The sequence below is a fragment of the Rhinichthys klamathensis genome, unplaced genomic scaffold, assembly GCF_029890125.1.
Source record: "Rhinichthys klamathensis goyatoka isolate OS25496 unplaced genomic scaffold, OSU_Roscu_1.1 h1tg000003l_1, whole genome shotgun sequence".
In the NCBI taxonomy this organism is placed as follows: Eukaryota; Metazoa; Chordata; class Actinopteri; order Cypriniformes; family Leuciscidae; genus Rhinichthys; species Rhinichthys klamathensis.
Genome location: NW_026606556.1, coordinates 3,330,322 through 3,347,945, shown reverse-complemented (window position 1 = coordinate 3,347,945; position 17,624 = coordinate 3,330,322). Strand labels below are relative to the sequence as shown.

At 37.3% G+C, this 17,624-nt stretch overlaps 1 protein-coding gene across 5 annotated transcripts in view; it reads right to left on the bottom strand.

The window, feature by feature from the left end:
• Positions 1–17,624, bottom strand: part of pde10a (phosphodiesterase 10A) — a 140,852-nt gene that overhangs the window by 82,188 nt on the left and 41,040 nt on the right. Inside the window, exon 1 of one of the 5 annotated variants that reach the window (XM_056249571.1) lies at positions 3,823–4,409. The exons of the other annotated variants lie outside the window; for them this stretch is intronic. Within the exon in view, the coding sequence (XP_056105546.1) occupies positions 3,823–3,886 (64 nt within the window). The 5' untranslated portion in view covers positions 3,887–4,409. Of the gene's footprint in view, positions 1–3,822; positions 4,410–17,624 lie in introns of those variants that run through there. 5 annotated transcript variants of the gene reach the window in all.

Below are 17,624 nucleotides of genomic sequence, written 5' to 3'. Positions count from 1 at the left end.
GATAAAAAAAGCCATCGTAAGACTGAACAACTTTACAATCTAATCAGTGAGATAACATCTTACTCAACTGCCAAAATAAATTTGGGTACAAATTAAATAACATGCTTTGTGTTTGTTTGGATGTACTAAGCATATTATTTGAAAACACATTTTTGAGATGTTTACAGTACAGGTTGCAATGAAAACAACAAAAGCACTCATTATGTTTATTATTAAGAGAAAAGTGAATCTTTTTTTTTGTTTTTCAGCTATTTCGTTCTTCCGGTTTAAAAAGCAATGTTGAATCAACGTCACGAAAAGTTAACCTGGAGTGATGATTGGCTGCAAGTGTGCGTATATGTCATCAGTTTCTGAGCTTTTCTCTGCATTTATTCATGAGAATGAACGGTTTTAATCCAATCACTGCGCTGTATTATGCATGAGATCGCATTACAACGGAGAATTCAAAGGTCACGAAAGACCGTTTCAGCTCTGTTCGTTCACCTCTACCTGTTCAGCGTTGCGTTCGGATACATGTGTCGTAAGTGTGTGTTTCCTCAGCACAAAAGTGTTGTTCGCTGGAGTTTGACTACCAACACAGAATATATGGCTGTAACGATATTTAATGTTACTATACAGTGCACCTGGTTATAAAATGTTTTCAGATATAATGCAGGATTTAAGGTTCTATTTGATAACATTAGTTAACGTGAACTAACACTAAAAAAACACTTCTAAAACATGTGCTCAAATCTTAGTTCATTTCAACATTTAATAATAGATCATTAAAATCAAAAGTTATATCTGTTAATATTATTAAAATGAACATGAACTAACAGTGAAGTTATATTTATTAACTAACATTAACAAAGATTAATAAATAATGTATCAAATGTATTGTTCGTTGTTAGTTAATGTCTAAAGTTGTGAATCAACTCTAGTGTGACTAGTCAGAATCAATTTAAATATCGGTTTATGTGATTTCATGAGACTTGCATGATAAGAATCCAGAAATTCAAAATTTCAAAAAACAAAAATGTTAAGTAGAAATCAATGTTGAATTTTCATTGTTTACATGTGGTGATTTGCTGATATCAGCAGCCTTACAGACAGCAGCAAGAAGCCCAGACTCAGCACTGTCTCTGAGAGATGCAATGACACACCAGCCGCAAGATCCCTTCACCACCACACTGCTCTACTCCTGGAGTCGCACCGCTGAGCATACTGCAATAACACTAATGTAAAATAATTATATATTTTCAACAGAATGATTCTTTATATTCCATTATTCCTGATTGATATTGATTCGGAATGTTTTGCTGGGAGTCTCCATTAATATTTAGTTAAACAGCTAAACCATGCGGCCTGTGTCATCATGTCCCAGTCTCATCCCCCCTTTCTCTCGTTTCTCTCCACTTTGGCTTCGTTTTTGGTAAGTCACGTGAAAAATCAAGGGGCATGAGTTGGGTTTTTTTGGGGGGCTTATTTTGAAAAATATGGTTGCTTGCTTGTTAGAAAAATCTGAAATTTCTTGGCATTTATGGTCGCTGTTTTCTCCAACACATTGATTGACACTGTCTGCTCACAGCTAATAGCCAATCAGTGCAATAATACAAGTGCTGTATTAGCCCCTCCCCCTCATTGGAGAAAAATTGTGTTCAATGTGCAGGCATGTGACGTTGTTATGTAAATGCAAGAAATGATAGTTAGTAGACTTAAATAGATGTATGCAGCGCAGCCTACATTTTCACAAACAATGCCATCAACAGACGAGATTTAAAAAAATATATATTTATAATGTATGTTTATTAATCATCACAGGCCAAACCTATTCTGCTCACAGGTGATCGGAGGATAGTGCGCGCCATCCCGCTTCGTTGCAATTTTATGATTTTTGTAAAATAACTTTTGTTTTTGCTTTTCAAACTCAGAGTGGTTTTAGTTTAATATGTTGCAGGCTCTTTTATTGATAATAAATAATTGATAATAAATCATATTGGGCTTGTTTGATACTGCGGTGGCTTATTTGTCTTGCGAGAGTTGGCAACACTAGTCTAGACTATCCTGTCTAATAGAAACAAAAGTGCTCATTAAAATATGTAGAAAACTGATAATAAAACTAAATTGCCTGTATATTAGCACAGAGAAAAAAATTAGGATTCCCACATCTTTTCTTGTTGGTGTCAAAGGTCCAATCAAAATCAATACAATATTTTGATGCAAATTAATCTCTCACTTGTAATCTAGTCAAATTAGGCAGATACTGCACTTTGCATGACATGCTTGAAAACCATGAACAAAGTACATGGAAAATATGACCTAGACTACATTAAATACTGTTTCACTTACACCGTGGATAAACATGGTTTGTGCAGACCACAATGTGTTATGCTGTGAACTACGATCTGCCGACAACACGAAACCATCGTAATTCATGAGACATATTTTTAATGACAAAGTAAAACTAAAATATCAGTGTTCCTATTAAGCCTATGTCTTGTTAATGTTTCTGCATATTGATGCGCCTGTGCGGTTTAAGGTTCTGTAGCATTAAGGTCAATGTGTTTTTTTAATCACTTTTGTACACCAAACAATTCTCCAACACTTGATTTACAATAAGAAATCTAGATCCTGAAGCAAAACCGGTTAAGACTGTTGGACTGAGTTTTTCGTATTAAAAACTAGTAGTTTAAGACTTAGTTTACACTAGTCTACTAGTGAAAGAATGCTGATTTTACATACATTCTTTTTTTTTTTACCTCTTATTGGATGGAACGTACATATATTATTGTATCAATATCCATCAATAACGGAGAAATCTCCTTGGCCAAGAGAAACACCTCTTCACAAATTAGCTCAAATGGCAAACTGAGTGATTAAAAATAATAATAATAAATTAATAGCATGAATAATAAATATTTTTTTGATGCAAAAAAAATGGCCTGACACTGTGGCTAAGTCAACACACTACAAGTAAAGTTGCATAGAAAACGTAGTACCATAAGATTTATTATTCTGGCCTTTTATGCCTATTGCAGGAAAATGCTCTAAAGTATGAATAGTATTCATTTTGTATGTAATGTATCCTCCGAGACTGCAATGAAATAATCCTTGCCTATTATGAGAAAACATCATAAGCCGGCATTTCAGTAAAACCTGTGACATTCGTGCTTACCTGTCTGTCATTAGTACCACGTCACACGCAGCTTTTGCTCTCTCAAGTCAACTGGTTCAATACTAATTCTGTCATGATATTCATCAGAGGAGGTCACCACAACGACATCTCCACACTGTTGTCCTACACGCACACTTTGAGCTGCTATGCACTGTGGGAAATAATTCCAATAATTTCTCTGCATGTGAAACTAATCAAAGACTAATATTAAACACCCCTGTTTAGTCTCTGCATTTCTTGGCTTGTCCTGCATTAGATTGTTCCAAAAAAATGACACTGGCTAATTAACATTCTCTGTGCATTTTAAATGAGAGAGGAAATCACAAAAACAAGTTTAGGGCCACACTTATTTAACTCAAAGGATGAGACATCACCCTCTTCCACATGTATGGCCCACCCCAGCTACTGCACTAAAAACTTAATGTAAACACACATAACAGGTGATGACAGACACTTATCTAAACAACTAAACTGTAATGGACATAATCATTCACACTATCTTGCACCCGCTGCGCAAATATTGCCACCCAAACTTCACGTTGGAAATTAAGCAAACCAAAAGTTTCCCAGTATGCAGCTGCAACGCAGTGTAAGAACGCAACATAAACGTTACATTTTACAACACCCTTAGTTACTAATACGCCAGGAAAATAAAAAAGTATACCTACTTGAGCCAATGAAACAGTCCGTAAATCTTCGGAAACAGCTTGTGGAAGGCGGACCATCTTCCATGTCTGACCGCAAGCGAGTAATGATAACTCTTGATATGATATGTGTCTAGTTTAATGTCGACCCGCTGCTATAAATGAAACGATCCGACCCTGAGACGCCGGATGACATCAAAGCGCGTCAACTCTAAAAGACGCTATAGAACGCCGTGTTTTACGCGCCCCGTACGCACATGTATCGGATGTATCTATGTCCAGTATGTAAACTCGCCCCGTCCACTCCTCTTAGAATAATGTTGAAAAATGAAGGCAAGAGGCGAAGAGGGCTCGTCTCGAGTGGAGCCGGAGAACGGCGTTGGCGTATCTCCTCCCCGGCTCGCCGCACTCTGGCGCAGCTGCTCTGCTCCGGACTGCTGTAGTGTGCTTTCCCACTGCTCGGGGGGGAATGGGGGCGTCATTTCTCAGGGTTGGACATCCTCTTATGTTATAGTGTCGAGGCAGGACGTTAGGGAATTAATATAAAAAGCAGCGTTTAAGGACATATGGGTGCTTTTAAGTGCTTCCACTAGAGGCCATTCTTCGCTATAAAGACATCTTGGTGCATTTCGGGTCCTTCTCAGTACATACAGTTCGGGTTTGTTTCTTTGACTTCTAGATGTCACAGTCACAGTGAGTACTACTTGAACACACGTAATATTGTTTGTGCGTAAAAACAACGCTGTCAGGAGCCATAAACGACTGCATATTGTGACAAGGCAGGCAGCAGAACTGGAGAAAACAACCGTTTGCTGCTGCGGACTGACGCGCTCTGACGTCAGCACGCGTCAATGAGTGTGTGTGTGTGTGTGTGTGTGTGAGAGAGAGAGAGAGAGAGAGAGAGAGAGAGAGCGCGAGAGAGAGAGAGAGAGAGAGAGAGAGAGAGAGAGAGAGAGAGAGAGAGAGAGAGAGAGAGAGAGAGAGAGAGAGAGAGAGAGAGAGAGAGAGAGAGAGAGAGAGAGAGCGAGAGAGAGAGCGCGCACGAGGAAGCTCGTGTGTGTTTTGTGGTTGAGGACAAATCTGTTTTTCGTTTTGGTACAGCGTAGACAAACTACTCTTGCAGGAACGATGTTTTCCCCCTCCAAAAATGCATATTTATATAAATGTATAAACTACGAAATGACGTACCGTCAGACGTAGCATTATTTCTGTGCAAACATTCGTCTGCAATTTTAATTAATGTTAAAAATGACATCCCTTTAATAATAATAATAATGATAATAATAACATACATAGGCTACATGGTTTTTTTTATGTTATCTCAAGTGCACCATATGTTGTATTGCTTCTAATCTTAAACAAAAATAGTAAGCTTGTACTGTGAATATGAAAAGAGTAAAAAACAACAAAAAGATTTTTATGTGATAGTTTGTGATTTTGAGATGCAGGACACATACACGGTATGGTTTTAAAGAATGTTTTACAAGAAAATACTATTTCAGTCTTTTTGATTGAATGCATAACTTGCCATTTCTTTGTAATTATTTTTGAAATTTACTAACAATTCTTGAGTGAAAACTGTTTCAAAGTAAATCCAACACTAGATTTTTATTTTTCAATGTAGGCTTATTCATAATTATAAGTGTCTATACAGTATTGTTCCATTACTAAAAGTAATTTCTATTCATATTTGGCCATGACAGTGCAATTCTAACTAGTTCAGTCTAGAAAATTAAGACCATGTGTTAAATTAGCTTTTAAGATATCATATGCGTTATTTCTATTTTGCTGACCCATTCACTATAATATTAGCTATAAAGCATACATTTCTAATGTATCCAATGAAGGAGAACAAAGATGGTAAAGGGAAAAGAAAAAATAGGCCAGGACAACAATCAGGGCAGAGGTTAAATCAGTGTTGTATAAATTGGAAAAAAGTTGTATTGCTGTTATCCAATTTTTAAATACATTTACAATTAAATGTTACTTTGTATTAAAACAAAATAGTTTCTCCCTTGGCCTGTAATTATACTACATTATATTTTATTTGTTTTTATTATGTTATTTCAGTGTTTGTTTATAAAAAATATTTTGCAAAGTCATAGTGCACAGTATGATCATTATCCGAATATTGGCCAACATTATCAGTGTCAGTTACAGCACTAACAATGATTAAACTTCATCATGGTTTAATAGCCTTTTAAATATACACACACTATATATAATCTATTAATTTCTTAAATGCTGTATTTTTCTGTAGCCTGAAACATCTAAAGATGTGTATAGTGTTTCAGACTACGAAAGAACAAAATAACAAAACATTTAAGATAACTATGCTAAAATATTTTTAGGTTTCCATGTGCCAAAATCATGCAAAAAAATTAATAATAATACAAAATCTGTTTTCACTGGTATTGTTTATATCATTTTGAGTCAATAATGCACTTTCACCTTCACCTTTGAGAAGTTTCAGTTTGTTGCTTCAGTATGCCGTGCACAAGTTTGCAGCTCAGTTCTTTGTAATTATTACAGGAGTTGGGTTTCTTTTCCAAAATCCTTTTTTACCCTGAGGTTTATTCAAAGGATTTCCTGTATCATTTTGACGTCCCATTGACGTCTGTTGGGCCCCACACTTTCCAAAACTCAGAAATATTTCTTCATCTGGTGACTGAGCATTCAGATGTTCGAGTCATTGGAGAAAATAAGAGCTTGCATCTGGTAAGAGTAGCCTACATCCAGAGGCGGACAGAGTACAGAGCTTTGTTACTTGAGTAAAAGTACGCTAAATTTTACTCAAGTACAAGTAAAAGTACTACATTCAGATGTCTACTTAAGTAAAAGTACTAAAGTACTTGTTTTTAAAAGTACTTGAGTATCAAGAGTACAAGAGTAGATTTTCTAAATATTGCATTACTAATCTACTGCCACAGTGCTTACATTAATGCACAGAAACGTCCTACATGGAGTTATGAAAAATGTTAATGTTAATACCTTGGAGAATGTAAAAGGAATTGAAAGTAAAATCAAGTCATTTTCATCTTTTTACCATGTTGCTTTATTTAATTTAATTACATTTTTGGGGGGTCCCATCTTTAAATGCGGGGACAACACACACACACACACACACACACACACCACATGTAAGGGTGGCGCTGCCAATAAAGCACCTAAAAGCTGTCACAAAGAACCGGCAAAAGGAATGATTATGAATATGTAAAATATAGCAAGGAGATATTTTAATTGTTTATTAATAAACACTTGTTAATAAACAAGTGTTTTCTTTGTCAGTGTCGGCTAGATGAAGTTGACGATGCTGACTCGCGATCTTCAGTAGTGAACGCGCCAGAGAGAAATGCACATTTCATACGGATTACATAAGCAGAGAGCAGTCTGTAGTCTGTTTTCTTTCGTTTTGATTTTTTCTGTTTAAAAGTAGACATGTCTGTGAGAGGCAAGTAGGCTACCTTATACACTCAGTTTCGGTTCATTTATGAGACGAGATCCAGTTCACAGGCCGGCGCCTCCGTTTCTTATCTATCGTCTGCTATTTACTTCTTATTTATTAAACCCAGGCAATTGGTTGATGAAACATTGATTAAAATTAAGATACAATTAAATCAAAACGAAATTCAGGTTAAAGAAAGGTTTTGTGTTTTCTGTTTGAGGTCTCTGTGAAAGTTTTAAAGCATTTTTTATGCCGCTTTCAGAGCGCTCACGTCCGTAACGGAGAACACGTCCATAACATTGTTTTTTTCCTCATAAATGCAAACCGGAAAAATAAAATAAAACAAAATGAATATTTTATGTACTCTGGAGACTGAGCGCCAACCCTTCTTCATTCGCTGGGTAGTAGCCTACTTTGGTTTGCGCAGTGTAATTCACATAATCAGTAAAAATATATTTTGCCTCCTAAAGTTTTTTTTTTTAAGAAATCAGAAATCCCTCGTGGCTACGCCACTGCCACATTTGAACCTGACTGTGTTAAACACACCACATACTCAAGAACATCAAACCAAATGCTTGGCTTACATTAATGTGTAATATAAAATCTGACCATGGAGTTGACTTTGGCGGAAAGCTGAAAGTGATTGCTGATAGGCTGTCACAATCAGTGGGGCCTGCACAATCCAATCACGTTTGAGAGGGAAACAACAAATTGAGGGTTTCCGAGATTTTTTTTTTTTTTTTTTACTCGTGTACTCACGGTTATGGATAGAAATGTATTGGAGTAAAGAGTACAATATTTGCCTCTCAAATGTACTTGAGTAAAGTCATGAGTACTCCCCAAAAATGATACTCGAGTAAAGTACAGATCCCTCAAAATTGTACTTAAGTACTGTACTCAAGTAAATGTACTCCGTTACTGTCCGGCTCTGCCTACATCTGGTAAGAACTGTGCATAGTCAGACATGGTTAATCAATAAGACTTGCAGTTAATGATTTTAAAACGTTAGAGAAACTAGTTTGAGAACACATGAGTGTTTTAGTAATGGGACTCCTGTTTAAACAACTAACAAAATTATTGCTTTTTGGTTGCTTTCCGGATTGTATATCAGTGTGAACATCACTGGAGCAGTTTATCATGGAGTTCTCCCAAGTTCATAACAAGTCTGCAAGAACTGAATGTCTTTTTGATGTCAATGTGGGATGCAATACAGTAACATGCTCATTTGCAATGTGATGATAGATCTGTGATGAACTGGCCAACCATCCAGGGGTGAGTTTCCCAATCATTAGCCAACTGTGGTCGCAAGTTCTGTCGTTACCAACATAAATCAAAGATTCGGTGTTTCTCAAAACCATAGTTCCAATGTACATTCGCAAACCGCATCGCAAAAAAGTGTGATTGGAATTACAGCTCTCGTCCCGTGGTTAGAAGCATAGTTTCTTGTCAGTATGATATGCGAACTTACATAGATCAAGCAAGCTAACATGCAGTACATTCCATATCTTTCATTCCATTTAAAGGGGCTATATGTAGAATTCAGACACCCTTGTTATGAGCAACACCAGAGGCTGTTATGTGAACTGCAGCCAGCAAATTATTGCTCGTGCTTGAAATTTTATAGGATAATTGGTTAACAAACAAAATCCAAGTGTCCATGTACTCCATCCAATCAGTCATTGTGACGTTACTAAACACACATGCCAATTGCAGAGTTAGCTGGCGTTGGTGTTGACGTCGCTTATGAGCCCACACTTTTAGCCAATCACGAGCGATAGCAGGTTTTTAGCTTGTAGCTTCAAGTGATCAATCGCTATGCCAAAGTGGCATACATATAAACTGTAGACACAGTAAAGAGTGACCCAAATCTTTAAACGTGGATTACACCTGTGGTGGAAGATGACTCAAAGGCTCTTTGTAAAGATAATTGTAACTCTAAAAGCACAGTTGAATGACTTAATTGAAATCCAGTATGGGACTACTGCTAGCCATCGTCGTGTGCACACTGGCCTGGGGTGCGTTTCCCGAAAGCATCATTAGCCAAATATGGTTGCAAGTTCCGTCGTTATCAGCAGGGGTTAAAGTGGGCCGGAACGGTCCGGAACTGCGTTCTGGCACCTCAGATGAATTAATAAATAAATAGATGAATTAATATCAATGATAGTGCGATGGTAGGCTATTGTAAAAAAAAAATGTCACGTCCACCGTCAAATTGCAGCCAGCCTGGTGCTCCATCTGAAGGAGTCATTCTGCATCAAATCAAAACGTAATATCACCCCCTGGCCCCGCCTTCACAAACACGCTTCCCGACGTTATGTTCTCAGTTCTCCTGTCTGATTTGAGTACATCTACGCCGGTTCACGCATGCAGACAAAGTCATTGTGTTTACAGTTTCCAGGGGCGGATTGGCCATCGGGCAATTCTGGCATAATGTTTTTACATTATGTAACCATTGTATATCGACATGAAATATTAATTCAAAATCACCTACGTGCGTTAATGCTGCATATTTTGGCCTATACCTGAGAATGCTTTGACGCGTTTCCACAGCGCATTTATGCTTAAGGGAACGTCTGCCAATTCCACCAACTGCGTTAAGTGTAGCCTATAATTTGTATTATTTAAAATGAATTTTAACATTTAAAAACAGACGTTCAAATGTTGTCTGGCGTGGCTACAGTGCCAGGGATGATTTTTTGTCTCAGTCCGCCCCTGACAGTTGCTGTTCTAGCCAGAGCAAGTGGATGTTGCAGTGGAGTTAAAAGTCGAAGGTGAAGTAGGCTAATGTCAAATTTCCATAATTGTGTTTGTGATTTATTTCTGTTATAGATGTCTTCAGCCATTTTGGTGTGTTAAATTTTAGTCAGTTTTGGACTTCCCATTTTTATGTTTAAATTTACATTGTGAAAAACAAGGTTGTGTTCCATATTGTGTTGTTCAACAATTTTCAACAACATAGTATCGTCATCATATCAGTGTAGATGTAGATGGACCAAAATAAAACCATTAAAATATAAAGTAAATAAGTATTGTGATACTTGGTGCCACAGTGACACTCTTGTCCCAAAAAGTATTGCTATACCACGATACTCAATATGTTGTCCCACAGTCACCTTTATGACAGGACATCTAAGATGTTATAATGTCTGGGGAATAAGTTAAATTAAATTATTTTAGTACAATAATCCCAGAAAAGTTTTCTAATCAATTTCCCCTCTGAAATTTTGAAGGAGCACAATCAATTTAAACTTAACTAAACAAGGTCTTTCATATTAGAGATCCTGTGCCTGTTTGATTTGACAGCAGCCTCTCTAGTTCACCACTTCATTGCTTTTACCATGCAACCACACTGTAAATAGTTGTGTATACCCTGGCAAAGCGAATTACAGGGTAATAACCATATGATGGAACCTGCCCTGTAACACAGTAAAACGCCACATCAGGGAAGACCAACTGTGACGTGGGTGGGGAGCTCAGGGCTGATGAATGTGGATCCATTAAGAAAATGTAAAGCAGAAATGTCAGTCGGGACTTTGTGGACAAGACATAAAAGGAGTAATTTTACAGCTACCTCTTTTTTCCCCATTCTAACCACCCAGTGTTTAGAGCCAGGAGGCAGAGGAAATTTTCACAGACCAGACTGTGGTTATTATGTCATGCGGCTTTTAGGGATTTCCTAAGCTCTGTATGTTCAAGTGGTATTACTCTTAACATCAGCGAGCTTAGAGGTGCTGGAAATGAAGATTTCTATGTCACAGATTTTTATTGGGATCCTGTAACAAACTTTTTTTTGTCTCAAATGTAAACTTTAGTATAGTATAGTTACATATTTTGTCACTGAAATACAGTGCTATGCTATAATTCTGGTAACAGGACAAAAAGATTATTTGAAACATGAGCCCCTGTTTTCTTTTGCAAATGGGTGAATGTGGTTGTGATGATGTGACGTGGCAAAAGCTTAGCTATTATTCAACCATAGGGGTGCTTCCTTTACTCTCAAATATTTTACTGTTGTTATACTGTTGTTTTACTGATCCAGAGATCAGACCATTTTCAAGCCAATCTTCTGCCCATTCATCTGTAGTTTTTGTCAGATTTCCTAAAAGAGACTAAATATTTTAAATGTGTATGGTATATTTAAAAAAAAATCTAAATAGTTTTGCACTGTTTTCTACGGTACCTTCTGTGTAAAACTTTGTCTATAGTTTTGTTGAATCCGTCCACTGATAATTAAAATTTTCAGCTGTCGGCACAATGCACAGTATGTTCTGAATACTGACTATTATTTTGTTTAAAGTAAAATTATGTGAAACTGTATGCAGTATGCAATGACACATTTTTTTAAACAATGAGTGTTACAATATTGTCACCATATCCTCACAACATTGCATTATTTATTCAGCAAGTTATTTTTTATTTTGAACAATGTTATAATCTTTGACAGTCAAATCATGAGTAAAGAAAGATGTAAAAAAAATGGTGCCTGACTATGTCTAGGTTATTGCAAATGGAAGGTGAAATCAAGCACATTGCATTAGTTTTGCTCACATGCAAACATTATTGTAAAAAAGTGATTAAAAACCATCTTCATAAAATGGATAATCATAAACATAAATCATAAAATTTCTGCACAAAAACTTATGAAATAAATTGTTTTGTTACATGCGAACAATGACACATTAAACAAAACAATAAAGGGGTCATGTAAGGTATAATGTAATTTTACATTATTTGTTGAGTTTATGCAATAGACTTTATAGATTTAAACAGAAAAGTAAAATGGAAAACGATGCATACATGCATGTGTGATCTCATGTTACATTTTGTTCACCTATAATTCTGTAAATATAAAAATTAATTTGTTCATTTTTTCAAACATTACTTCAGAGAAGATATAAATATGGTGCAGTCTGTTAAACCGATTGATAATAGGCCTGTACTCTTAATTGTAGCTTAAAATATAAAATATAAAGCCTGTATAGCACAGGCAGCAAGCTGCAGATGCCTGTAACATCAGTGGTGGAGGAGTATAAGGTAACAAAAACACGACAGGCGATGATGCTGCGAGACAGTAAAGATCCAAGAGTACGTCAGGCAGACATTGAGGTCAGAACGGGTCGTACATGGTCAGCCAGCAAAGCATTGAGAGAGGCGGAGGAGAGCCTGCATCATGCTGACATTGTCGGGTCAGTGATCCAGGGAAGGCAAGGGCTAGGCTGCTCGACCAGGGCAAGCTGAAAGCAGGCGAATCTGAGGGACCAGCGTGGCATGGTGCAGAGGGAGGTCCGTAAGTCAGAGGAGAAAAGGTGGCATGTTAAGTCCGCAGCGATGAATAAGCAGGGCAGCTGGATGAGGTGGGAGAGTGAGAGGGTTCTGACTTGACAGAACATCTGGAGCATGGAAGAGCACTGGATGAAGTTTTTGTTGTGTTCCGTGTATGACATCCTACCTACTCCATCAAACCTACTTACATAGGGGGTAGCAGAAAGCCCCAATTGCATGCTCTGTGGAAAACCAGCTAACTATGAGCATGTCCTTTCCTCACACAGAACAAGTTTGGCAGATGGAAAATTTCAGTGGCGGCATGACCAAATTTTGACTCAGCTGGCTGCCGGAGTGGAGCAGGCAAGAAAGATACCAAGACAACTTGTTAAGGGACCATGTTTCATCCAGTTTCTTAGGTCTAGGGAGTGCGTGGCAACTGAGATGAGGAGTAAAGGAGTCCTGGCCCCAACAAATGACTGGGAGATGCTGGCAGACATTAAGAAGCAGCTCAAATTCCCAGAGGAAATAATCCACACTAGCCTCAGACCTGACATTGTGCTCTGGTTTAAGAGTACCAAGCAGGGGGTGCTTGTCGAGCTGACAGTACTCTGGTAGGAAAGAATGGGGGAAGCACACAAGCGCAAGCTTAAGAAATATCAGGCGTTGATTCTCGAGTGTCAATCGGAAAGGATAGAAGGCTTGGAACCTGATGGTGGAGGTTGTCTACAGGGGTTTTACAGGGTAGTCGCTTTGGAGGACCCTTGGACTGCTTGGGATTGACGGCCAGGACATGAAGCAGTTAGTTGCAAATATTACCAAACAGACAGACTTAGCATCCCGGTGGATATGGATACAACGAAATGAGTGGTGGCAGAACCAATATGGCGAAGGGCCAAGAACATCTTGAGTTTGGAGGTGGAGAGCGGGAGTGGAACTAGGACACTGGTTCCACCGTCGAGCCCCCCTCCCCGCCCTTAACTCAACCAAGTTGGTAGAAGTTGTCTTGAGAGAGGAAGAGGGGATAGCGATGTCACTGGTTCACAGATGGTGCAGGGTGAGTACCTGTAAAAGTGAGCAGGTTGCAATAAACCCTATCATATTTTGCATAGTAATAAACAAATACGCAAGGGGACTTTGTGAATGATGGGTGTTATATTCTACATAAATTTGCTTAGCTTTCTGTGGAGTTTTGGAGAGCATAGAGTTTATTCAGAGTCATTGTTTTTGTTATGCACTGTAACAAATTAAGCTTCTCGTTTGACTCAATTAGCACCTTTTTTTGTTGCCGTACACAAAGTTGTTTTAGCTATCATTGCCCTTTGTCCTGATTATGTTGTGTTTCCTTTTGTTCCTGTTTCCTTCTGTGTTTAGTTGTTCCTTTCATTGTCAAACTCATTGATTAGTTCATTAAGTTCACCTGTTTCTCATCTAGTTTCCTTTGTTTGTATCTTGTATATATATTCCTATGTTTCAGTTACTTCTTGGCGTTGAAGCGGAACGAGGCCGATGGAGCGATTGTTAATGAGAGACAAGCACGACACACGGCTCGAGAGCAGTGGAGCTTTTATTATCCCGCAGACGTCCGCTTCTTCTGGTCATGATTATGTGGGGTAACGCAGCGCTGTTTTACCATATTATATACATTTGAGCAGTGGCGGCTGCTGGTCTTTCAAAGAGGGGAAGCTCATTTTCGGCCTACATCATAAAAATTGTCCATTTATTTATACAAATACCAAGAAATAGGTTGCAGCAGTTTGTCTTTCGACTACACTTGCAAAACCCGCGATGGGACTAAGCTCGAATAGCTTACGTCAGCGACTTTTTATAGTATAAAATCACTGTCAATCAAAAGGAGATGCAGCTTTCAATGGAAGCTAGGCTACTACAGGGGACATTATAGGGGAAGCCGAGTTTCCCTTGGAGTCTTAAAGAAATCCTCACTGCATTTGAGTGTGTTGAAAGTCATGTTATAATGCTCCTCTGTGCGTTCACTACTATGCGGCTATTATGAGACACTTGTTGCACACTGCAGTGAGCTAGATCGATATTAGACATGGTAAAACATGGTACTCGTGGTAAATCAAGAAAACGACATTTAAACAATGAGACTAACTGTGTTGAGCTATATAATAATGATTAGTTTTAAGTCGATGAAATCCAAACAGTTGCTCACCTGTTTAATACAACAGATAATATATAAAAGCTTCTTTGGTGTTTCCATGGTTTCTACAAAATAAAACCAGAAATCGAGGGTAACGTGGGTATGATGTCATTGATAGGTTAAAATTGCTTATTTCTCAGGATTTAAACATTCTTGGATTCTTGGACTTGTGTAATGTAAGTACACAAGTCAAAAATATATAACATTGTTCTAGTGGTCTTTGGATATTTAAATAAAAAATCTTACATACTGTGCCTTTAAATCAGGTGTTATAAATTTTAATTGTGTTGATTATTGTACCATTTTCTCTTTTTTATGCAATTCAAATCCCATATCAAGAAACAAAAGTAATGGAAACAAAGCTTTTTAACTTTGTTGTTAAAATGCATAACTAAATAGGCCTCCTCATGCATCTCTGATGCTTTTAAACCTCTTAACATGTAGACATTTTATTTTATTTTATTTTTTATTAAAATATGGTAGTCCATTTTGTGAATAGCACTTATTGTTTAACATTCTAATATGCAAAAATCTAAATATTAGGACCATCACGGTTAGTGGTGCTTTATTTTATTCTGTCAGATTGCAGAGAAAACATGTTATTGCTTGCTTATAATTCTAATTATATGTAGAATATAAGGAAGTAAACTTTAAAATCCAATGAAATCCAAAGAAACTGCTGTAAATGTAGTTTCTATAATATATAAAAAAATCAGTAAGAATTATAAAAAAAACACTTAAACACACTATTATTCAGTATTTCAAAAACATTATGTTTGAAATGCCACCTATAGAAAAGATATTCCAACCTTATTGATAAGTAAATGGATGAACTATACAACACTGTTTTTCCTCATCCTGTCATTTGAATTTAAATTCCAATTCAACATACTGTTGACAATTTAATTCAAATGCACACTCAAAAGCCTTCTTTACAGATACACCCACATGCACATGTACTTAAAACCCACAAACACAACACATGATTTTGAACTCCTCCTCTATGTACTGCTGTGCAAGGTTACAGGCTTCTACTGCAATCTTTAAAACACACACACACACACACACACACACTCTCTCTCTCTTTCTTTAAACGTCTGCTGTGACAATCCACAGGACAGCCGGGCCATTGACGTCAGAGACAGGCCTATGAAAGAAAATGAGTCCCTAGAGGCTTGAGGAAACTTATACTCATCTTCACAGCTAGTAACTATTTCAACAATGATAAGAGGCAAGCATTTAGCCGTTATTTAGACAGCGCCTGAAAAGAAAACCCCAGAATGCATCCAGACTATAATGACATGCATGACGGTGCTTTCATACACACACCATTTGTGGTTTTCATATTATTATGGTCTAGATCATGACTGTAATTTTTCCCTGGACAGTTTTGTCTTTTTTAAAATAAGCTCCACGTTGCTGCCTGTGTCGTTCAAGATATCCTTTTATCCTGGTGAGCAATACCAGATAATCAGCAAACACAGATAAAACACAGTTTTTTTAAAATGTGTATGTAATTCTGAAGCCAGTCAATCTCAGTGATCATTGGTTAAACGGAATTCACTGACGTACCGCTGATGCATATTGAGATTAGAGTGACGTTAGGGCAGCGCTACAGTGTTGCCTGAGCAGTGCCGTAAAGAGAATATGAGCGGAAGGTGCCACAGTAGCAGATCACAGGGGGAGAACACCACATTCATATCTGTCGGCCCACCGTCATTAAACTGATCTAGGACAGAACGTGACAGCTCCAGCATGTGTACACTATGAAATATTCCATTCCTGAACAAAAAATTATTTGATTTTAAATAGGGCTGGGAAAAAATTAATCGTGATTAATCGCATCCAAAATAAAAGTTTTGTTTACATAAAATATGTGTGTGTAGTGTGTATAATTATTTTGTATATATAAATACACACACATGCATGTATATATTTAAGAAAAATGTGTTATTAATATAAAAATATGTATATTTATATATAATATAAATGATGTATAAATATATATACAGTATATACATGCGAATATTTCTTAAATATATACATGCATATGTGTGTATTTATATATACAAAATAATTATACACACTACACACACATATATTATGTAAACAAAACTTTTATTTTGGATGCGATTAATTACGATTAATTTTTTCCCAGCCCTAATTTTAAATACTGATCACAATCAATATGATTGGTTAATTTTTCTTATTATTCTTGGGGTTGGGCTCTGCTGACTAGGGGCAGTAAGCATCTGCCTAGCAACCACTAAGAATACCCTAGCAACTCCGATGACCTTTGGAAATAGTTGCAGTGTGAAATTTTGCAACATTGACACTGTTACTGAACTAAACTGAATCGACATTGATCTAAATTGAGCTGAATAATGGCACAATTGTCTTCAGTATAAATCAATATAAATAAAAGTCTTTGATCACCATAAGTAGCCCTCCTTTTTTTGGGTGAAGTCACCATAAAATCAAAATTGGCAATTTCTTTTTTTATGAAATATTACAGTATTTCTTATAAATACTCCATGCACTTCTTTTTTATTTATTTTTTATTCATGTGCCCTCTTTAATCAAAGTAATTTTGCACTGAGCAGCAACGTCAACATAGCCCTTGAGTCAAACATCTGCATGAAAATGAAAATACACTTCAAAATAAAAGTCCATAGAGCAAAACAATAGGTTATTTGCGTAACCCCGGTTCTCTGATAGCATTAAGTGAGGTGTCTCACTATGGGATACGCCCCTTCCGTGTATTCCTCAGAAGCCCTATTACATTACACCAGCCCCAATTGGCTGGCAGACATGACGTTGTGTCTGGGAGTGGCTACCCCACCCCTCCGTATAAGAGGAGCAATGCAACGTCATTACGACATTCAAAACAAGCACACCTCTTCCTCGCTTCACACAGCAAGGAGGGTGATCTGGTGAGACACCTCACTTAATGCT